This window comes from Cornus florida, unplaced genomic scaffold, assembly GCF_030987335.1.
Source record: "Cornus florida cultivar Cherokee Brave unplaced genomic scaffold, ASM3098733v1 CherokeeBrave_3.0.0_Hap2_Chr08, whole genome shotgun sequence".
Lineage (NCBI taxonomy): Eukaryota > Viridiplantae > Streptophyta > Magnoliopsida > Cornales > Cornaceae > Cornus > Cornus florida.
This window is the reverse complement of record NW_026775578.1, coordinates 63,449,066-63,473,629: the sequence shown is the minus strand read 5'-3', so window position 1 is coordinate 63,473,629 and position 24,564 is coordinate 63,449,066. Positions and strand designations below refer to the sequence as shown.

The window sequence follows — 24,564 nt, the reverse complement described above, 5'->3', positions numbered from 1 at the left end:
GGGTTTCTTAGATGTTTTTTATTTTTATTTTATTTCTTTCACCGAAGAGATGGCAATTAGTGATTGTGATAATCTTTGATCTATTTTAATGAAAATTTTCTTATCTTAGAAAAAAAAATTAATAATAATCGGTGATCATAACATCAATTCCATTAATTTTATTAAAAAGTAATGTGGGTGCATTGGGGAAATATTTAAAAAATATATATATTTCATTTTAAATTTAATAATAGTTTAACTAAATAATAGAATGACAATAATATTTCATTTCAACTTTCTCGCTCACCAGAGTTAAATTTATGGTAAAAACACAAAAATATACTTGACACTGATTCTACCCAGCTATACAACGGGACTTTATGATGCAATTAGACACGCGTCTGCTCCATAGTGCTCGTCACAAGATTCTTGTCTCCCACAAAAACTCTCTCTCGTCGTCGTCGTCGCTTTTAATCGATTTCATACGTATTCTAATAAATCATTTCCCGATGCGTTCAATGTAGTTTCAGACTCCTCAGATTCAATGGAAAATCATCAATCACATCCTTATACAAAATTGCAATACCCCAGTCCTTTGATATCGTAGAAATTCCAACTATTCCTTTTGACTCTCTCTCTCTATCTCATCAATCAGATGGCACAATCTCATCTGATTGTGTTCTTCGCAGCAGTCTCGTGTCTCGTCGGTGTGCTCAACGCAAGTTCCGGTGATGCTGATCCGATTTACAAGTAAGCTCGGTGACCTAACTGTTCATTGATTGCCAATTTTCATAAATTAGAGTTCAGTATTTACTTTGTTGTGTGATTTTTTGAGTTTAATTCACTTTATTTGTACTGTTGGATGGATTGGGAATGGAAAGATTACCTGTGTTTTTGGTTGGACTTCGTTTGGTTGCTGAGAAAATACAGGAAAAGGAAATAAACTGATGTTAATCATGTCTCACTATTTGAGACTCTTTAGTAAGAATACCTAATTGAGCTTATACATATATATATGAAAGGAAGAAACTAAGAGTTTAGTAGCTGAACTAATATTTGACAATAGTTGTTTAATGGAGCTCACTGAAACTTCCCTCAGAAAAAAATTCTATGATCCATTTCAAAATCACCTAGTTACGCTGGTAAGGCTTGCTATTATAACACAGAGTGGTCCTTGAACTTCGTTTGGTTGCTGAGAAAATACAGGAAAAGAAAATAAACTGATTTTAATGATGTCTCACTATTTGAGACTCTAGAGTAAGAATATCTAATTGAGCTCACTAAATATATATATATATATATATATATAAAGGAAGAAACCTAGAGTTTAGTAGCTGAACTAATATTTGACAATAGTTGTTATGCTGGTAAGTCTTGCTATTATACCACAAAGTGAAACTTGACAGCAGAGGCGGCTCAATTCAAGTTAAGGCCTAAGGCAAAAAATTTAAAATAGGCCTCTTTGATTTTTAATATGTCCATAAAAATAACATTATTTAACTCTATCATTTTTGTTTAACAATCCATTCTTCTCATTTTTGAGATGCAAAAAGATAAAAATAAAGTCATCTTGAGTAATTTGAAAATAAAATTGTATATTTTGAGTTTTAACTAAAAACTGGAATTTCTTATAGTATAAAATTTGATTTTTATTTATAAAATTAGTTCTTTTCTTCTTCTTCTTCTTCTTCTTCTGCTTCTTTTTATTTTTTTAATTTTTAAATGAAAAATGGCGTGTCATGACCTTCAACATACATTTTAAATTTTAATTTATCATTTTTCACAATAAAAATATAATAATGAAAAACACTTATCAGTCTCACATATATGATCATACTTGATCATTTGGGATTCCAAATGTGGAGGAGCATTTGAACAATTGAGCACACTAAAGCATGTCAAATTTTTATTATTTAGAGTTATTTCAATGTGGAGATGCTTATGCAAGGCTATATAAACTAAAAGTTGAAGGATGGCTAAGCAAAGAAGTACTTTAAACAAATTTATTTTTGTAAATAGAGTGATAATGGATTTTTTTAATTTTATTTTCTTTTGTTATTATTTGTTTTTTTGTAGAAAGAGGATTTACACTTTAAATGTAAATTTGAGTGATTAAACACATTTTCTAGATAATGTCAGTTTTTATATACTAATATATAATTGAATTTGAGAACAAATCTTAAACTATAAAAAAATTATATTCAAATTACTTATTACTCAAAAATCAATTTATTAGAGAAAAAAAAATCAAGATGTTTAAGAATTCAAGACCTTTAAGAATGGTAGCAAGGAATATTTTAAATTCAATTACTTATTCATTCATATAAACAATGAATGCATTACATAAAAAATTAATTTAAAGTGGTAACTTATGTGTACACAATGTCTTAGTTTGCCACTCATTAATCCTTATTTAAATGTGGGGCACTGGGGCCTAAGGCAATGGCCTTGCCATTGAGCCGGCCCTGCTTGACGGGTAGGATGAGATCCTGGTTAGATATTTGGTGCTGGGAAGTTGACTTGTGTTCTTGGAATTGGTGGATTTCCATAGCAACTGTCAGATAAATTAGACTATCTATGTGCAAGGTAGATAGATTTTCATTTTGATCATTTGGTGATTTTCCTCAATTTTTTTGTTTGAATTCCTACAAGATTGTTGTATCCTATGGGTGAAAATAGATTGTGTGCAAGATAAATGCCTTTTTAGTTAAATGCTGGATGATAATGTGGTCTTTCCTTCTATCTGTGACTACAATTCATTTTTTGGGTCATGAAAGCTTTTTATGAAGTATGAACTTCTTTTTAAGATTTCTTCAGCTTCACTCCTTGTAGATTCTATGAAGTTATAGTGGTGCATGGTGAGGTGGTTTTCTCAAATGTGTGGAAGATCAGGGATCGTGAAATGGAAATTATTACATTTTTTAATAAATAGTTGGTAGTTTACCATTTTAAATATGTTGGGAGAACAGATTATTTATGGATCAATTTACCCTTGAGATTAAGTTAAAAGCCTTTGAAATTGATGGGGAGAGGGGCACAGTGAGAGAGTGAATTAGATTAGAGAGGGATTGGTTTGGGCATAATGGTTGGGGGGAACCAAAGTTGGTGATGGTGATTCTTAAATTGGTCAAAGATGTGGTGTTGACAACTGAGAAGAGGAGAGAAGAGAGAAAAACAGATGGTGTAAAACAGAACCTGTCACGACACAAGCTCACAGTGGAGATTTGAGATCTGAAACGCAGCGAGTCTAAGGTTTGGCTTGTGATTGTTATGTTTGATACCACAATTGAGGAGAGAAAAGAGAGAAAAACAGAAGTTGTAAAACAGAAATTGTCACGAGGCAAGTTCATAGTGGAGATATGAGATCTGAAATGCAGCGTGTTTAAGGTTTGGCATGTGATTGTGATGTTTGATACCACCATTGAGTATAGAGAGAGAGGGGGTTATAGTGGTGATGATGGTGGAAGTGGTGGGAGGAGGCGGCGGTGGTGGAGAGAGAGAGAGAGAGAGAGAGAGGGAGGGAGGTGGTCATGATGGAGATGACAATGGAAGTGGTGGGAAGAGGTGTTAGTGATGAGAGGAGGTGACGGTTGTTGGAGGAGATGGATAGGGGAGGGAGAGATTGCAGAGTCAGGGATAAGAGAGAGGAGCGTAAGGGGGTTTAGGTGGTTATTACTAAGGGGGTGACATGGTATTTACCAAAAAAAGAGGTTAATATAGTCTTTTGGCTTGACATGATTTTTTCTATTAAAATACTATTAAATCAAATAAGGGTATAAAAGACATTTCACGATATTACTTAAAGTCCATAAACTAAGACCATTCTATTTTATGCCTTGTTTGATTAGGCCTAACTTAGGGAGGCCAGTGTAGGTTACCCTTTTTTTGGGGCAAATTGCAGAAAACCCCTTTAACTATCAATCTTTTGCAACAAACCCTCGTGAACTATTTTTAATCCTAAAATTTGCTTATCTTTTTGTTGAAGAATCTATATATTCAAGTTACACTATCTCTAACAACTTAAGTTTTTGGAGTAGATGGTTGTTAAAATGGTGTCAGAGCCAAATCTCAAGTTCAAACTTCACCGTCACCCTAATTAAAATATTGAAAAACACGTGTTGGACTAAAAGAATGCCACACGTGAGTGGGTGTGTTGAATGATTTATATATTTAAATTACACTATCTCTAAGAGCTTAAGCTTTTAAAGTAAATGGTAGTTAACACTTTTAAATTTGTGCATAAAACCCCCTCCTCTTAAACAATAGTGAAGTCTTCATTAGTTTGTGATGTGAAATCACTAAACATCCCCTAACACTGAACCTGAGAAAATTAAAACAAAATAATAGATTCCCAAATTAATTAATTATATTCAATATGACATTGTTTTGTTCTTGTTATTTTTTCAAATTTATTAGGGGCACTTTAGTAATTTCACATCGTTAGTTAACGGAGACTTAAAGGTTGTCTAACGACAGGGACATTATGCAAGATTTTGAAAGATGAGGGAGTTTTTTTGGCTCTTTAAAATAGTTCTAGGTTTGTTGTAAAATATTGATGGTCTAGGTTTTGTTTTTTTTTTTTTCAAAAGGAAAGGAAATCAGTGCAAAAGTTGGGCTGGTTGAGGAAGTAAAGTTGGTTGTTGGCATGCTATTTGTAAAAATGAAGTTTTGTGATAAGCATTCTGACCTAGACCTTGAAATGCCACACCTGTAAAATTATGCGATCAACCTCGTTTACGATCCACTCCCCTTACAAGATTTTTATTCTAGGCAAAGCTGAAGCATTCCATAAAATTTCTGTATTTTCTTTTTCTTGGGTCATTAAAACCATGACCAATAGATATTTGGTGAAGAAAGGGTTCTCTTGTCTGTCCTAAATTGTTAAAAATATGGAATTTAGTGTTCTTCGTGTCTCCATGGCATTAAATACCCATAGAAACATTATTTTTTCCCTTATCTACATCTATAATTTTTTTTTACTGTTCTTTGAAATATGGATTGACACGTAGGGAATCAGGGATTATGATGGGATAAAGACCGGAACCCTAGACTCTGATATAGAGTTGTACAAGGTCTGTGATCTAGACCTAGAGGGAGGTGAATGGGTCTTGTAACTTTACCTAATTTTTACCATTTTTTGAATTCTTAACTAAATCATCAGAACGTAAAATTCAAATTAAAACTAGTAATGAAATTCAATCAGTCCATCATGCTAAAAATCATGCCGTTCGATTAGTAAAAACTAAAAGCAGTAAAAAGCATGAAGACATGAGAACAAAAATTTTATGAAGACGGGACCTAGTTCAGGCAAACTAAATCCACTATGAGAAAGAAGTTACGCCTAGGTGAACAATTCCAAAGCCCTCTTGACACAGACTGATCCACCAAATGCTCCATTTGAGTCTTCATGCGCACAATCCGTTCTTCAACAGACCCGCTCCTCACGCGGTTCGCTTCTTCAACCGGTGATTTTGTCTCCAATGACCAGTCGTCCACATCAATCTCTGTTTAATTGAATAACTGTTGTTCAATTGAATGACAATCGCCAATCTAATGAAATTGAAAAGAAAAATATGCACTCAATTTTGTTCAAAAACTCTCAAAAATATAGTCTCTGTGTGTAATGGATTTGTCATATGGTAGTGTATTTATAGACAAATAAGTGTTGTAGAGAGAGAAGGCTTTTTTTTTTTTTTGGTAAGTAAGAATTCATTAAAGGCCTCAAAAGGGGAGCCCTCCCAAGAGAAAACAGTAGAGAGAGAAGGCTTTTTAATGTCATAAGCAGAAAATGAAACTGCTGTTTCGAATAGCTTGATCGATTGAGAGAGATGTGAATCGATCGATATGACTTCAAAAGCCCTTGATCGATACCTTGATTGATTGAAGCATTCTGCAGTCCTATACTTAGATTTTTTTTTTTTAAAGGTAGTTTCCTAAACACTTTGTATGTGTATCAATTTGGATTTTTCAAATCAAATCATAAAATCTCAAAACCTTGGTGTATGAATGCATGAACTCTAATTTGGTGACCACGTAGAAGTGTCAACGTACCCTTATATCCTTGGTCTAGAAGATTATGCTTCTTTCATTTATATATATATAAATTAAAGTCATTCAAGAACGCTCAAAGCAGAGTACACCAAAACAGAACCACACAGAAAAATCCAACTCTACACTCTCCAAACTCCCTATACGCTTTTACCTTTGAATGTAGCTTGAATTCCATCTTGGACCATGAGCAAGAGGTTACAAACTAGCGGTGCAACTCGGGCGTGTTAGAGGCTCAACCCAAAGTATAAATTTTTCAACCCTAACCCAACCCGACCACTAACCCGAGCCAACCCATTCTTAATTTTTTAAGCTCAGGTTGAATTCGGTCTTCCAACTTGGATTGATACTTCGAGTTGATGTACTAACAAATGGAATAACCTTAATAATGAAGATATTGGCATGACATAATAACAGCGGATCAAAAGCTTAAGTTTAAGGGTAAATTACACTCAGACCCCCTAAGGTTAAGTCATTTTATACTTACATGAAGATTTTAGTTTTAATTTTCACTTATATTTGAAAGAGTGATTTGGTGTTTCATTTACACCCAAAATGTCAATTTGGAGTGATGTCACGATTACTTTTAGGTGTAAAATGACTATAAAACCCTTTTGATTTTGCACTGATTTTATTTCATATATAAAATGACTTAACTACCCCAACAAACCCATCTGAAATGACCAAAATGTCCCTAAAACACAAACTGAATCCTATCAATAGAGTTTATTGGTGGAATGAGCTGCTCGGCGGGAAGCTTGAAATGTCGGCACTGATGATACTGAAATTTAAGGAACAGCAGCCAAGGAATGAACTAGTAAGAGGTGGGTATGTTCCGTAGAGGTGAGCGGTGATGGGTGGCTGTTGACAATCGCCGAATTGGGGTGGGTTTGTTCCGACGTTAGTGATGATGGATGACGTGATTGCAAGGAGGCATGGAACGGCGAGAACAGGAGGCTATGACCATGAGTGGACGATTAACGTGTCCGGCAAACTTACCGGCAGAATTGTCTTCACAGGTGAGCATGGAGTGCATGCCGGCGAAGTGGGTCTATGGTGATGATGGACTGTAGGTTCGAAGCGACGAAGATGGCTAGTGGTTGATGGACCGGCGATGGTGAAGATGATGGCATGGTTTTGAGTCTTGACGGCGACGGATTGAGCAGCTTAACGTGGACGACGGTACGGAATGGCAATGGGAACACTTCGTCCAAACTCTCTCTATCATCACGACCATCTTGCAGCCTGAAAAACTTACCAGCGGGCTGCGGAAATGTCTTCACTGGTGAGCATGGAGTGCACAGCGGCGAAATGGGTCTAGCAATGATGGACGATAGTTCGAAGCGAAGTGGGTCTGTGATGATAATGGGCCGGTAATGGTGAAGATAATGACATGGTTTTGAAGGCGACGGATTGAGCAGCTCAACGTGGACGACTATGTAGAATGACAGTGAACTTGAATGGGAATGCTTGGTTGATGGGTCGGCGATGGTGATGATGGATGGCAGTTCGATGCCATCTTTGGTTGTATAGTGTGTTTGTATCGTCGTCGAGGAAGGCATGGACCATGTTGTTGGCCATGTCGAGGACATAGAAGCCACTGATGAAGATGATGATGGCGCGGGGCTTGGGGGTCTTTTTTGCTATAGGGTCACGGAGGAGACGGCCCAGGTCGGTAGAATAGCTGATGATGAAGATGGTAGAACAGACAAGAGTGGCACCGGCAGCAATGAAGGGGCGGTGGTGGCCGATGCAGGAGGTGTAGCTGTCGCTGTAGTAGCCGGGGACGGGATATATATTTATATAGGGGTTTTTTTTTGTCATTTAAGATTACAAATATTTTGTATTAAACAATTGAGGGTGAAATGGTCAATTCACATGTATTAGAAGTGTAAAAGTAAGTTAGGAGTGTAAGTGAAAGTTAAAACCAAAATTTCCATCTGGCTGAAATATGACCCAACCTCAGGGGGTGTCGGTGTAATTTACCTAAGTTTAATTATGTTATTACATTACATGGTCCATAGACAAAAACACAAAAGCTAAAAGTGCAATATTGTAAATCCTAAATTAGAACAAAGTTTACATGTGGATCCACGGCGCGTTGGGGCTCTCTCCAAGCACGATTTGATATCATTACACCACCCGCCACCCTATTTTAAATTAATAAGTTCATGCATGAGAAATTAAAAAATCATAATGCGTAACGGGGGACCAAATAACTTATATTGAATAACCATTGTGGCCAATGATCAAATTCAAATCTCAATTTCGATAAAAAAAAAAAATTCAAACTAAAAACCAAAAATAGCACTTTCGAAATTTCTTATCATTTGAGCTGTCAGTACAAGTTGAACGTGCCAACATCGTTCATTAAAGTGAGTCAGATTTATATTAAAATATATGTGGACCGACGCACACTCAATAAACGAGAGGGACCAAGGATGCAATTTGCATTACACATTCGTGACATTATTTCAATTTAATAGTGACATTCAATAGTTTATCGCGTAGTCCCAGCATGGACTTGGCGGGTGTACATCTCCTTCTAAAACGATGTGACACCACACAAGATGTACAGCCACACACAGCCCACGTCTCCGGAGTCTGGTTTGGTGGTCCATAGGCATGTTGATTCGAATTCTCAATAGCTAACAAAGTCTAAGCATGCGCATGTGAAAATATAAGGAGATAGATACTCCACAACATACTTTTCTCCAGCTTACCCTTTCAACTATTAAAAAAAAAACTAGTATTTTATATTTTCTCAAGTTGAAGGATGGCTGAGCAAAGAGGTACTTTTAACAAATTTATTTTTGTAAATAGAGTGATAATGGATTTTTTTTAATTTAATTATATTTTATTATTATTTATTTTGTAGAAAGACGATTTACAATGTAAATGTAAATTTGAGTGAAGATCCCATTTTCTAGATAATGTCAGTTTTTATACTAATATATAATTGAATTTGAGAACAAATCTTAAACTATAAAAAAATTATATTCAAATTACTTATTACTCAAAATCAATTTATTAGAGAAAAAAAAAGATATCAAGATGTTTAAGAATTCAAGACCTTTAAGAATGGTGGAAAGGAGTATTTTAAACTCAATTACGTATTCATTCATATAAACAATGATTGCATTGCATAAAAAATTAATTTAAAGTGGTAACTTATGTGCACATAATGTCTTAGTTTCTCAAAATCTTGACGTTATCACGTACAGACTCCACCACAAAAAAACACAACAGTATGAATTTTTATGAAGTATGAACTTCTTTTTAAGATTTCTTCAGCTTCACTTTTTGTAAATTCTATGAAGTTATAGTGGTGCATGGTGAGCTGGTCTTCTCAAATGTGTGGAAGATCAAGGATCATGAAATGGAAATTATTACATTTTTGAATAAATAGTTGGTAGTTTACCGTTTTAAATATGTTGGGAGAACAGATTATTTACGGACCAATTTACCCTTGAGATTAAGTTAAAAGCCTTTGAAATTGATGGGGAGAGGGGCACAGTGAGAGAGTGAATTAGATTAGAGAGGGATTGGTTTGGGCAAAAAAATATTGAAAAAAAGGGTTCCATGAGCCTTCCATCTATATAGTAGTTTATGGCTGACACACACAAAGAAACTCACTAAAAAGGAAAGAAAGTAAAAACAAAACAAACTCCTCTCTTTTTTGGCAAATTGTTTGCACCATTAAATTTTTGAATGAAATAGGAATTTTGAATAAAAAGGAACTTTTTTTACGTGAAAATATTACTTTCGCTTGTTTTGGACGAAAACGGTTTGGGAGAAAATAGGCAAGAACAAGAAACTAAGTTTTCTTATACTTTTTCTCTCCTTCTATCTAAACTCCAAAAAAGAATTTAAAAGTTTTCTCTTTCCCTTCTTTTCTAATAGATTTCATCTAACCAAACAAAGCTTATTTTTCTCTCTTTGTGTGTATATATCCTTTTTCTTAGTTTCTGTTTTGTAAAATGATTAGGCCCTTTGCACTACTTATTACGTACAACTGATCAACTGGTTTGTTTCAAAACTTGTATTATGGAGTCATGCCTGTTTAGAATTATGTACTTGATTGTTTTCACCTGTGACGCCCGTGCCACCTAAAAAAAAACTTTAAAATTTTAGTATAACTACAATTTGAGGACCTAAATGAACATTTAAGTAGTTCGTTATTCATTTATCAACCGATGTAGAAAAATAATAGTTTGTATTTTTTTTTCTTTATATTTTTCTTTTTATTGAACAATTACTAAATAGTCACCAAATTTGCAACCCAAAAAAGGTCATTCTACTTGTCAGTCAGCTATTGGACATTATTTGGACACTTTTGATAATACCCAAGCTTGCACGGTGGGCTATGATGACTCGAAGTGTGTCACAAAACACAAACATCAAAGACTCAAGAGTAGATTTGTCATTCCTCTGGCCAAGTCAATGAAGCAAAGCAATGCGGGTTGTTTGTCACGACCCGAAAATTCTAAAAAAATATTCCGATACCATTTTTGTCACACTCCAAAAATTCTAACAAAATGCTTTGGTATCATTTTTGTTAGGATTCAAAAATTCTAACAAAAATTCTAACAAAATGCTCTGCTACCATTTTTCAAAAATTCTAATAAAATCATCAATTTATACCAATCAAAATACATCAAAATACACTTGGGATCATAAAAAAAATTGCCCTTTTTTATACAAAGTTAATTTCTTCAATATACATTGATAGGGAAAAATATAAACCCACCCTACCCTCGATAAGATTGATTAGATTTCATTATCAAGGATAATGAAATCAAATCTGACGTGGTTCAACAGGTAAGAATAATCTTATTATAACTGGAGGAGGTCAAAAGGATTAAATCATATCCCGACAAATCTGGTAATAAATCTCCTATGATTTCGCACAAGCAGAAGATAAGGTCAACCATTGACATCAGCGAAACGATCGATTTTGATTCCAATCGACAGCCATAAATAGGGCATCAAACTATTAAAGAAGGTACGACGAAAAAACTATTATGAATCCATGCCTTCTTTTTAGACCTCCGTGACTAATTTGATCGTCGGAGAGCTCTTGGCAGGCACCACACCGGTGCCGTCAAGGTTCATCGATCTTCTCCTCTCTTCCTTGCAGGAAAATGGTATCGTATCGGACTGCGCGAATTTCAGCCTCAACAGTTGGTGCCGTCTGTGGGAACGACGATTCCCTTGAATCAATTAATTACTCGTTGGGTATATACGTTTGCAGTCTGGTATGATTACCGAAGGAACACCGTCGCAGGGATCTGGTCAAAGGGTAGAGTTGGGTGAAAACCTGGACGTCCCAAACGACCAGGCACGGCTTGCAGCGTTGGAACTACAGGTTCAAACTCTGAGTCAAGGTATGAACCAGTTAATCCAGCAAAATGCAACGCTCTTGCAACACCTTGTTCCACCGGCTCAACAAAACTTTCCAGAACAAGATCTCTCAAGTCCAAACGGAGGTAATGAAAATCTTAAAGAGAGGGATAATCATTCCCCCTAAAATGAGACTGAAGTGGAACAAAGCAAGGTGGGAACCCGACATAGAGAGGTGGCTCACCCATCTCTCCTACGGAGTTCCCGACCTCCTGAAAGCATAGCCTTCTGTCTTAAGGAAAAGACAAAGAAAGTTACCCATCTCGACTTGCAGATCAAGGATCTCAAGGGGAAAATGGAAGATGTAATGCAGGCTATGAAAGGGAAAGGTCATGCCGCCGTAGATGACCTAGTACAAAGGACCAACTTGCCTTTCAGCCCCGCCGTTATGAAATGTCCACTACCTAGCAAGTTCAGGATGCCCTCGTTCGAAAGCTTCGATGGGACCAAAGATCCCCTCGATCACCTGGAAACTTTTCAAGCTCTTATGCATTTACACGCTGTGCCAGATGAAATCATGTGCCGAGCTTTTCCCACTACACTTAAGGGATCAGCGAGAGTTTGGTTCAACAAGTTGAAGCCAGGAACCATCAACAGCTTCGAAGAATTGAGTAAGCAGTTTGTGAGCCACTTCATTGCAGGTCAGAGGCATAGGAGGCCGGCTACCTACTTGTTTACCGTGGAGCAACAAAAGGAAGAGTCAATTCAGGAATACATCACCCGATTCAACGCAGAGATGTTGCAGGTAGAAGAGGCAGACGACAAGGTAGCTTTGACCGCTTTCATAGGAGGACTTCAAACCTCCAGATTCTTGTTCTCCTTATCAAAAGAACCTCCCACCAGCATGATAAAGTTGCTGGTCAGAGCGCAAAAACACATCAACGCTGAAGACACCATGAGTACACGGAAGGAAGGAGAGGACAAGAAGAGGCCAGCCCCTCTCGCCAGGGATGAAAATAATACCAAATATAAGAAATCGTTTTTCAGCCAGAGCGAAAGCACATATCATGAGAATGACTCAGATGAATATACCGATTAAAAATTGTCTTGCGGCTGGAATTAGCCTTATCAAGTCATTCACAATAAAGACTGGGGGCATCTTAGTTAATTATTTTAAATGGAGAGTAGCTCCATCATGTGTTATTTTGTTTTTAATAATGATGGTCTTTAATAAAATTCCTTTTAGTTTATACGTGCAGTATCCCCGTACTATAAGGGATAGTAAATGAGTGTCTTGTATTACAAGGACCCGGGCTGAATGAATCCAGTAATCCGTATCCCCGTACTATAAGGAAATAGTAAATGAGTGTCCTATATTACAAGGACTCGGGCTGAATGAATCCCGTCATCCATTTACCCGGACAATAGGGGATAAGTATCATGTATTACAAGGACCCGAGCTGAATGAATCCCGTAATCCGTATCCCCGTACTATAAGGGAATAGTAAATGAATGTCCTGTATTACAAGGACCCGGGCTAAATGAATCCCGTCATCCATATCCCCTAACTATAGGGGATAAGTATCCTGTATTATCAGGACCCGGGTTGAATGAATCCCGTAATCCATATCCCCGTAATATAAGGGATAATAAATGAATGTCCTGTACTACAAGGACTTGGGTTGGATGAATCCCATAATTAATATCCCCTTACAATAAGGGATAGTAAATAAAAATCATTTATTAAAAAGGTGAGCTGAGTAAAAGTTGTAAAGTTCAATTCCCTTATTAAGGAGTGAAATTCATATAATTTATTCCTTTATAAAAGGAAGAGTACTGTTCCCTCGGGTGCAAAAATATATATATATATATACATATATATATATATATATTACTATTCATGAACAGTATCCGCGGGGGGGTATTGTTCATGCATAGTACCCGAGGGTACTGTTCCCTCGGGTGCAAAAAAAAAAAAAAAAATTCCCTGAGTTACTATTTACGTGAATAGTACCCTCGGGAATAGTACCCGCGGGTACTATTCACCGGGGTTGGAAAAAAAAAAAAAAAAGTATTATTATTATTATTACATTCCCAAAGCTAGACGTGCAAGCTTGGGAATGGGGGGCAACTGATAGGGAAAAATATAAACCTACCCTACCCTAGATAAGATTAATTAGATTTCATTATTAAGGATAATGAAATCAAATCTGACGTGATTCAACAGGTAAAAACAATCCTACTATAACTGGAGGAGGTCAAAAGGATTAAATCATATCCCGACAAATCTGGTAATAAATCTCCTATGATTTCGCACAAGCGGAAGATAAGGTTAACCATCGACATCAGCGGAACGATCGATTTTGATTCCAATCGACAGCCATAAATAGGGCATCAAACTATTAAAGAAGGTACGACGAAAAAACTATTATGAATCCAGGCCTTCTTTTTAGACCTCCGTGACTAATTTGATCGTCGGAGAGCTCTTGGCAGGCACCACACCGGTGCCGTCAAGGTTCATCGATCTTCTCCTCTCTTCCTTGCAGGAAAACAGTATCGTATCGGACTGCGCGAATTTTAGCCTCAACATACATAAAAAAAAAACTCCAAATAAATAAATTAAATCCTACTCTTCCACCTAAACCCGAATCTAGCAATTCTCGTACATTTTCGGTATTTGAAACTGGAGGGTGGTGAGACAAAAAAATTTCCATAAGAAAAACTATAATAAGAATTTCAGGGTTAATAAAACAATTTTACAAAATAAACATACACAAGTATAAATAAAATACATATATATTTAATTTAAAATTTTTAATAAAATCTCCAAACTTTTTCTTCTCTCTTCCTTCTTTTCCACCTTTTTCTTATCTTTCCTTTCTCATTGTTGCATTCAGCCAACTTGCCCATTTTTCTCATACAAAGCCACGTGATAACTCAAACCAAAGCAATAATTTTGCTAAGAAATCTATTCATGGGTCCCGCCATCATCTCTCTAAATCTCGGCTGCTCCCTTCTCTTCGCTCATTCCATCAAATATATATATATATATACAAGAAAACAACCAACTAAATCAAACCCACAAAATATCTCGTGGGTCCCGCACCAAAAACCATCATCACCATTCTCATTTTTGCTTCCGTTTCCAATTGCCGCAATATATCAACTATACACAAACTACACCTCCACTAAAACAACCTCAAAATAAAAAATCAAAATTAAATCAATTACTAATTTTCCTTCTTATCACTTCGGCCGGCCTGCTCCCGACAAACACACACACATATATATATATATAGTAACAAATCCAAATTCTAAACTGAACATGATTCAGTCTCCAATTTAAAATTAAATAATATCACTAAAAATTATGAAATAAATATAATTTAAAATTTTAAAAATCTCGGTCATCACATTTTCACATTTCATATTACTTTGTCCCACAAATTGCAATTTCAAATTATGAAATTGTAATAAAGAGCCCTATTAAATAGTGGCTGTATGCAAGTTATGGAATAGCGGACATGAATAAGGAGGGTTTGTGGTCCTTTTATTTATGCAAATCCAAAGACTGTATATTTTCAAACTTGAAATGGATTTATGGAAGCGTTTTGTCTACACCACGCACAAAGACTTTTTGGAATTGGAAAGACTTTGGTGTAACTAGAAAAATAGTAACGAGTAAGTGAGATGAATCTCATTATGATATCGATATATCGTTGGATGACAATCACGTTCCTAACACCTGTCAGTAGAGAATGGGTTCTATTTCATTAATAAAATTTGAATTTTGGATAAAATGATTGAATTATTAAGTGGTTCGGGATCTTGTGGTCCTAACCAATCAAGAAACGCTCGTATACACCCTGTTGATGCGTAAATCCTCACGACTCGGAACGACGGCATTTACCTGCAAAACAAAAGGACGTCACTTCGAATGGCGCCGGTGGGGTGCCAGCTAAGAACCCTCCGACGATCAAGTTAGTACTTGTAATCGTATCACATAATAACTATATATCTTTTGTTTAGGAATTTTTTCTCATACCTTCTTTAACGGCTTAGTGCCCTATTTATGGCTGTCGATTGGAATCCAATTGGTTCCGCCGATGTCGATGGTTGATCTTATCTTTCGCTTGTGCGAGATCATAGGAGATTTCTTGCCAGATTTGTCGGGGATATGAATAATCCTTTTGACCTCCTCCAATTATGATATGATTATTCTTACCATGTTGAACCACATCAGATTTCATTATCCTTGATAATTAAATATAATCAATCTTATCGAGGGTAGGGTAGGTTTATATTTTTCTCTATCACACCCAACTTGGAGAAAAACTTTCTTACACCTTTAATACTTCGTTGCTGTGCCATCAACTAATTGTATCATGTCATTTAGGTAAAAATATTTTATTTTAGTGAGTCCTATCACTACATGACAATATTTAATAAGTTGGTGATACCATATCCTCGCTACAACTTGCTCAATTTAGTTTTTCTCCCAACAGAACATAATAATATATAGAGTTAGCAATTTTCCAGCCAAGTCAATGAAGTGGTAAAGGTTGTCATACACTTGTCACAATATCTCATTTTACTTTGGCCCATGAATTTCAATATCAAACCAAGAAATCATAATTAAGACGCCAATGGAGACTTAAAATCTATATTCCGTGTAACAATGGAGACTTAAAATGGAATTATGTAAGCGTTTTGCCCGGGTCACAAGCAAAGACTTTTGGCAAAGCAGTCATGTCTAACTTATATGGGTAGACTTTGCAGTTGTGAAAACCTTGGTGCAATTGGAAAGATCGTAGCCAATGAATGAGATGAATCTTATTGGAAGTCAAAATTAACACGTTCGACTTTATTATTTACTTTATTTTATTTATTTAAATACGCGTAATCATCCGCAAATCACGTGCATTGTTCAAGTTCAGATATTTTGCACTCTGTTAGAGTTGAAATTAACACATTAGAGTTTACAATTTGTCCCAAAAGATCACTTATCTATTGAGACACTCGCGCGGGCTGTGGTGGTGTTTAATTCTCTAGCCTAAGCAAATGAGAATTCAAATACACACTAAAATAATAGCATGTCTCATACATCCCTTCACCCCCTCACCCCCCACCCTTAAAAAAATAAAAATACATCATTTTTAGAATGAACTTCATACACAAAATTGAAAATGGATACAAAAACACCATTGTGATTTTAATTACTGGCACCCAACAAATCCAATTGTTCAATGAAACCACCTACTTATAAATATTATAAATAATCAGGATAGAATCCTGGTAGGCACTAATAATTCTTTGAAGGGGTGTGGAAAAAATAATAATAATAAAATAAGTTTAAAATTTTATTATATTTAAGTACAATTTGAGGGCTCTAAATGAACATTTAAGTAGTTTATTATTCATTTTTCAACAAAATATAGATAAGTATTATTTTCTATGTTTTTTCTCCCCTCTTATTTTCCCTTTTACTGAACAATAGGTATTTGTTATAAAAACACCCTCGAATACTGAAAGAAAATTATTAGGAGCTCATATCCCGGAGTCGTGCCCTTATATTGAAAAAAAAAAAAAAAAAAAAAAAAAAAAAAAAAAAAAGTAATTGTTATGAAAAGATTAGTTAAGCTTGTGTGATAACAAAATTTGAACATTTTAATTGGTCATTTTGCATTAGTTAGTTATTGATGGGTGTAGGTGGAACTCAAATCCTCATACATGAAAGAGAGTATTTTTTAAAGCACTGTGCCTAATTTGAAATACGAGTACAAAAAGCCCCGTGAAACAGAGTCAAAACAGACTTTAAAGAGGAGAATAATTTAATGAAGTGTTCATTGGTTTTGGTGGGACAACACGCAAAAGACTTTATGTGGAATTATGGAAGCGTTTTGCCCATGTCACACGCAAAGACTTTCTGCAAAGAAGGCAAAGAGGTCACGTCTAATATATATAATCCAAAGCCCTGTGAAATAGAGTCAAAATAGAGTTTAAAGAGGGGAATAATAAGTGTTCGTTGGTTTTGGTGGGACAACACGCAAAAGACTTTATGTGGAATTATGGAAGCTTTTTGCCTGCGTCACACGCAAAGACTTTCTGCAAAGAGGGCAAAGAGGTCACGTCTAATATATATAATCCAAAGACTTTGCAATTGCAAAGTCTTCGGTGTAATAGGGAAAATAGCTAGTGAGTGATATGGATCCCATTGTGAGATATATCGTCCTATAACAATTACGTCCCTAGCACCCGATGGAGCCTATTTTGTTAAGAGAATTTGACAATTTTGTAGAAAGATTACTTCAGAAAATATCGATCACATTACGTGTAGAGAAAATTTGAAAAGAAAAAATTATGAGGAAACACTCTTACTGTGAAGCAATTGGACACCATAATGAAACACTAGTTTTATTAAGAGTCACCGAGATATTAGAAATTATTCCATAACCATTGGACCTTATTTGGGAAAAATTAGTAGGTAGTGCGGGACTATGTGGTCTTGGTCAATCACATAACATCAATTATTTGTACCCAACTTTACACAGTGGGGTATGACTCTAAATTTGTCACAAAACAAAACATAAGAAGTAGAATTAACCATCGCCATCCAAGTCAATGAAGTGATAGAAATTGTCACACACTTATATCATGATCTCATCTTACTTTGTTCTACGAAAGACTCCAATTAAGTAATGGCTGTTTGTTTAAAACTTAAACGGCACGTTGAAATGAAATAAATTTTCTTTGTGGAATTATAGAAGCAGGGTTGCCTAGATTATACGTAAAGACTTTCGACATAGCCATCATATCTAACAAAGACTTTGCAATTACAAAAATTCTGAAGTATTTAGAAAAATGGTAGCGATTAAGTTTTATAGAATTGTCAAACCACTGGTTTCTCAAAAAAAAATTGAATTGCAACTTGAGATGATGGTGGTGATGTAGGGTTTAAGTGGTGGGCTCAGTATCATTACTCATAAGCAAAAGATGCTGAACAACATCTCATTCTACTGTTTTAGGATAATGATTTCAGGCGTTTGGGATAAACTCCCAACCATTAATTATTTTATGAATTTTGAAATAATTGAGGAAACATGCGCTTCGAAGAAGAACACATGCCCCTAAAAACCAGTGCTTTGACATATTTTGTTGGGAATTGTATTGTGTTTTGACATTTTTCATGTCAAAAACCATCATCTCAAGTTGCAATTCAAGATGTTCAAGTATTTGTAATTATACTGTTGCAATTCAAAAAAAAATTAGGAGTGGAAGAGAAGTTAGAAAATATTGTGTAATTTATGTCATAAAAAAAGTGATTTATGTCATAAAAACAAAAAAAAAAAAAACGTGATATACAAATAGTGTAATTTATGTCATAAAAAAAAAGTGATATAAATATATTGTATAATTTATGTCATGAAAAAAAAAAATTTTGATACGGACAAGAATTATATAACCAAATTATTATTATTTTTTCATGTCAAAAACCATATTTCCCTTCTATTACTTTCCTAATTGACATTTCCATTTTCTTCCCCAACCATCTAAACAACTTATGGACCTATGGTTGGCAGTTGGCGCGCGCACACCCGCACACACAGATCGTTCTAGCCATGGCCCAATTAATATAAATGCCTAGTTATACAGCTCTCCTGGGTTGGGCTTTAGGATTTGACTACGAAATTCACTAGTACCAATAGGATTTTGCAAGAACTTTGAACAACTCTTTAACTTTAAAATAAAATATAAATGAAAAATAAATTATAATACCAATTTATTATATACCAAATTCCAGTGTCACCACTTCCAAAACCGAAGATAGCTAGCTAAATCAGACGACGTGGAATTTACTCAATTTTCTTATATCCTAAATTCCCAATTGCAAAATATTAAAGTAGTAAATCCTAAAATAAAATAAAAACCACAGTTTGGCTTCGGTTGAACTTCTTGGCTGTTGATATTAAATATGTTCATAAAATGACTAGAAAACAATAAGGCTGCTTAAAATATTGTTGTCTAGCTTACAGATTGATAACATCAAACAAAAGGCTTCATTTGTTTCGGTTAAAACATTATAAAAAAAATGCATTTTGTATTTTAAACTTTTTGATTGCTTGAACAAAGTTTTACATAAAAATTTTGAATAAAGAAAAATAAAAGTATATTGGAGAATTATATACATGTATAAATATTCACATTTTGTATTCTATTAAAGGCTTGAGTTAAGAGGGAAAAAAAACATTTGATTACAATTACTTTCGGCTTCCCATTCGGTACAGTGTAATCAAGTGAGTAATTTACTACGTCGCATATATTTTACATTTTATATTGTGGAATGTTGGAGAGAGTTTGAAATTTTGTATATTAGTGAGCTCGTAAAAACTGTTGTCGGTAGAAAATATTCAATAATAATAGAGAGTTTTATAGAATTGTAAACTATTTTTATGATTAAGTTTTATAGAATTGTAAATTATTTTCATAATTCTAAAAGATTATCTGCTATTGAAATTGAAAGCATTTAACTTCAAATAAAAAAAATTAAATAAATAAAAGAAGTTTAGTTATACGATTTTAGTAATTATAGTTTAATCTAAACCTTTAAATTTAAACCTGCATTTGAATTTCTCTATTACTCCTAAGTGATTACAAATATTCAAATGATTTGGGGTAATTGCAAGTATTCAAAATAATTAAACTTTTTCTAGAAGAACACGCAAAAGACTAAAAATCTGAATCCCATTAAAAACACCCTGGATTGCTGAAGAGAGTCAAAACAGGGGAATAATTTAATGAAGTGTTTGTTGGTTTTGGTGGGGAGAACACGCAAAAGACTTTATGAAAAGAGAGTCAAGACAGTATGTGGTTACTAGGAAACTTCCCTTGATAGTTCGCACCTGCCACCTGCTGCTATAAATACGTTGCACATCTTCCTTCAATTCCATTCTCATCCATCATCATCATCAATATATATTAAATCTTTTGATACAGTATTATAAGTTCAATATATATATATATATATATAGCCAGCATTAGTTACTAGCTGTTGCTTATATCCTTGCATGATTATGGCAAAATCCATTACAGATGTTAGCATTAATCTTGCAATTGTGTTTCTGATTACTTCAGTAGTACTAACTTTTGATACAATTGTGGTCTTTTGTAGTGGAAACAACAGCTCTCATCATGTGGTTTGCGTGGAGAATGAAAGACGAGCCCTTCTGAAATTCAAGCAAGATCTAAGTGATCCTTCAAATCGTCTCTTCTCATGGGTTGCTGATCAATCAGGAGGGGACTGTTGCGAATGGGTTGGAGTTGTCTGTAACAATTTAACAGGCAATGTCCAGGAGCTCCACCTTCGAAATCGTTTTAATGATATTGAAAACAGTTTGGGTGGTAAGCTAAACCCATCCTTACTTGATTTGAAGCATCTGACTCACTTGGATATTAGCGGCAACTATTTTCTTGGGATTCAGATTCCAAGCTTCATTGGTTCCTTGGGGAGGTTAAGATATCTTAATCTCTCCTACTCTGTATTTGAGGGAGTCATCCCAAGTCAACTAGGAAACCTCTCTGGGTTGCACTTCCTTGATCTTGATGGAGGTTTTGAAGGAGTGATTCCTCATCAACTGGGGAACCTCTCCAATTTGCACTATCTCAGACTTGGAGGTTGGTATGATGGCAATCTATATGCTAACACTCTTCAATGGATTTCTGGTAGTTCCTTGTTGCAGCACCTTCATCTGGAGAACGTGAACCTCAGCAAAGCACATGATTGGTTGCAGCAAATCAACATGCTCCCTTCTTTGGTAGAGTTACACTTGGTCTATTGTGGGATTCATCACTTTCCTCCTTTACATATTCTTAATTTTACTTCTCTTGCCGTCCTTGATCTTCGGGGAGATTTGGAAGGAGTGATTCCTCATCAACTGGGGAACCTCTCCAATTTGCACTATCTCAGACTTGGAGGCAATCTATATGCTCACACTCTTGAATGGATTTCTGGTAGTTCCTTGTTGCAGCACCTTTATCTGGAGAGCGTGAACCTCAGCAAAGCACATGATTGGTTGCAGCAAATCAACATGCTCCCTTCTTTGGTAGAGTTACACTTGGTCTATTGTGGGATTCATCACTTTCCTCCTTTACATATTCTTAATTTTACTTCTCTTGCCGTCCTTGATCTTTCTTTTAACCGTTTTGAATCAATTCCACCTTTTCGTCTGAGAAACATCACCTCTCTTAGATATCTTGATCTTTCCTGCAATCTCTTCAATTCTACAACACCTGATTGGCTATCTAGTTTTAGCCGCCTTGAATACCTTGATTTGTCCTCCAATCTTTTCAATTCTGCAATACCTGAGTGGCTATCTAATTTTAGCCTTCTTAAACACCTTGATCTGTCCTTCAATCTCTTCAATTCTACAATACCTGAGTGGCTTTCTAATTTCAGTCATCTTGAATATCTTGATCTGTCATGGAATTTCTTCACAGGGGGATTGCCAAGATCCTTTGAAAATCTTTGCAACTTGAAAGTACTCAAGTTGCAAATGTTGAACTGGCAACTTGGGTTGGCAAGTGTTGAACTTGGTGGTGATATATTGGAGATTTCAAAGATTCTGTCCAGTTGCATTTTAGATGAAATAGAAACTCTAGATTTAAGCTACAATAAACTTCGGGGCCATTTTCCTGAACTTGGAAGATCTAAAAAATTGGTCTCTCTTGATCTATCTCATAATTCTCTTTCTGGTGAACTTCCAGTGTCCTTGGGAAGATTACATTCTCTGAAGAATGTATATCTTTATAACAATAACTTGAGTGGACCTCTCCCTGAGAGTCTTGGCCAACTTGCACATCTAGAAAATTTTCATGTGTCACAAAATTCATTACAAGGTATCATCTCTGAAGTCCACTTCGCCAACCTCACACGATTGAGGTATCTCGATGGATCTGGGAATCAATTGTTCTTGAGTGTCAGTCCAAATTGGGTTCCTCCATTCCAACTTTGGGAATTGTCATTCAGGTCATGTCGGTTAGGTCCACAATTTCCCCATTGGCTTCACTCACAGAAAAATTTAGAGATTCTAGACATATCACATACTGGAATTTCGGATACCATTCCTAGGTGGTTTTGGAACTTATCATCTCATATTTTCTATTTAAATATCTCTCACAATCATATCCATGGAGAGATTGTAGATGAGTTTTTAGCCACATCTGTGCCATTCAGTGCAATTGACTTAAGTTCCAACCACTTTAATGGTACATTGCCCCGTATGTCATCAAATATATCGACACTGGATCTTTCGAACAATTCATTTTCTGGATCTATTCGTCAATTTCTATGCTACAAGATGGATGAATCTAAGAACCTGCAACTTCTTAATTTGGAAAGAAATCGTTTGTCAAGAGAATTGCCAAACTGTTGGACAAGCTGGAATAGCTTGGAGTTCATAAATTTAGTAAATAACAATCTAAGCGGCAAAATCCCAAGCTCCATGGGATCTCTAGATTTTCTCGAATCGTTGCATTTACGAAACAATAGCCTATCTGGGGAATTACCTTTGTCACTGCAAAATTGCACAAGGTTAGTGGCTATTGATTTTGGTGAAAATGAATTTTCAGGAAGTATACCCACATGGATAGGAGAAAGGCTTTCAAATCTCAAGATTCTTATCCTAAGATCAAATAAGTTTCAAAGCTATATTCCTAAGAAACTTTGTGCACTCAGTTCACTTCAAATCTTGGACCTTGCACATAATAATTTTTCGGGAAGTATACCAGCATGTTTGATGAATTTGAGCGCTATGGCCATACAACAAAACTCAAGTCAACAAATGTCATACCAGCCTAATTCTACTCGATACTATTTTGAAGGTTTTTTAGAGAATGCATTGTTGGTAATAAAAGGACAAATGACGGGATATAGCACAATTCTTCAACTGGTTACGAGCATGGATTTTTCAAATAACAATTTATCAGGAGAGATCCCTGAGGAATTGACGAGTCTCCGAGGGCTTCATTCATTAAATTTGTCTTATAATCTTTTGATAGGAAGAATTCCAAAGAATATTGGTGCTATGGAACAACTAGAAGCCATTGATTTCTCCATGAATCATCTTTTTGGTGAAATCCCTCCAAGCATGTCAAGTTTGACATTTCTAAGTCACTTGAACTTGTCCTACAACAATTTGAGTGGAAAAATACCATCAAGCACTCAACTTCAAAGTTTTGATGCATTCAGTTATGTTGGAAACAGTTTATGTGGACCTCCTGTTAATAACAACTGCGGTGTTAATGATACACCATCTGCTATTGAAAATGGAGCAGACAAAACAGGCCATAGATTTGCAGTGGACTGGTTCTATGTTAGTATGGCACTAGGATTTGTGGTGGGCTTTTGGGGTGTAGTTGGTCCATTTCTGTTTAACAAGTCATGGAGATTCGTATGTTTTCAGTTCATGGATAATATCTGGTATAGGTTTCATAGCGTTATATGTTCACGTGGATGATACAGCAACATAAATAAAAATTGTGATCTTTATTAATCTGTAATGCAATCTGTGATTTTCTGCATACATAGATGATTGAATTATGCTTTCATCATTCTCTTGCATCAATTTCCTATCTTCACTCTCTTTTTTCCAGATTTATAAAACCTGTATGTTCTCTCTTCCAAGTTAACTTGGAGGCCATAAAAGTTAGTACAAACAAGGGTGGGTTGGGGCCACATGGAGAAGGTGAAATGCAAAACACCCTATGATTCTTCCCCTTCATGATTAGGAGATTGGCTGACAATGAATGTCGGAAAGTTTGTGCATCAAATCTGAACCATGTATCTGCTTGTGGTTGGATAATTTTGCCATCAGGCGCAACCAGTAACCATAGCCGAAGCATATCCAGTCTTCGTGATAGCACATCCACTTGAAATTTTCGAGAAAAAAAAAAAAAAAAAAAAAAAAAAAAAAAAAAAAAAAAAAACCTACGTTTTTTCTGGAAAAGAAATCGTCTTTATTAACAGCATGTTGTTTCAATGAAGAATAAAATCATATAACCGTGTCAATTCTGGAGGCGAGGCATGCATGCATTATGATAGAAGTGATGGTGCTACAAGAAATTGATTAGGCAAGCAAAGTTCATGAAAAAACACAGAAGAATACATCATTGTTAATTATTATCACAAATAAAAAATAA

At 35.4% G+C, this 24,564-nt stretch overlaps 1 protein-coding gene and 1 long non-coding RNA gene across 2 annotated transcripts; both read left to right on the top strand.

Annotated features, from left to right (window-relative positions):
* Window positions 1-303: 303 nt before the first annotated feature.
* LOC132271884 (uncharacterized) lies at window positions 304-2,719 on the top strand. The gene is made up of 2 exons (XR_009469873.1): window positions 304-729; window positions 2,419-2,719. It is a non-coding gene; the product is annotated as an uncharacterized LOC132271884 (long non-coding RNA).
* A 17,589-nt stretch (window positions 2,720-20,308) lies between these two features.
* On the top strand, window positions 20,309-23,925 carry LOC132271883 (receptor-like protein EIX2). The gene has a single exon (XM_059773378.1). It carries the CDS (start codon window positions 20,436-20,438, stop codon window positions 23,880-23,882), a length of 3,447 nt encoding a protein of 1,148 aa, XP_059629361.1. The 5' UTR covers window positions 20,309-20,435; the 3' UTR covers window positions 23,883-23,925.
* The last annotated feature ends 639 nt before the right edge of the window (window positions 23,926-24,564 follow it).

Excerpts from the sequence above, each read along its gene's own strand:
- LOC132271883 (XM_059773378.1), top strand. The coding sequence starts at position 20,436 with ATGATTATGGCAAAATCCATTACAGATGTTAGCATTAATCTTGCAATT.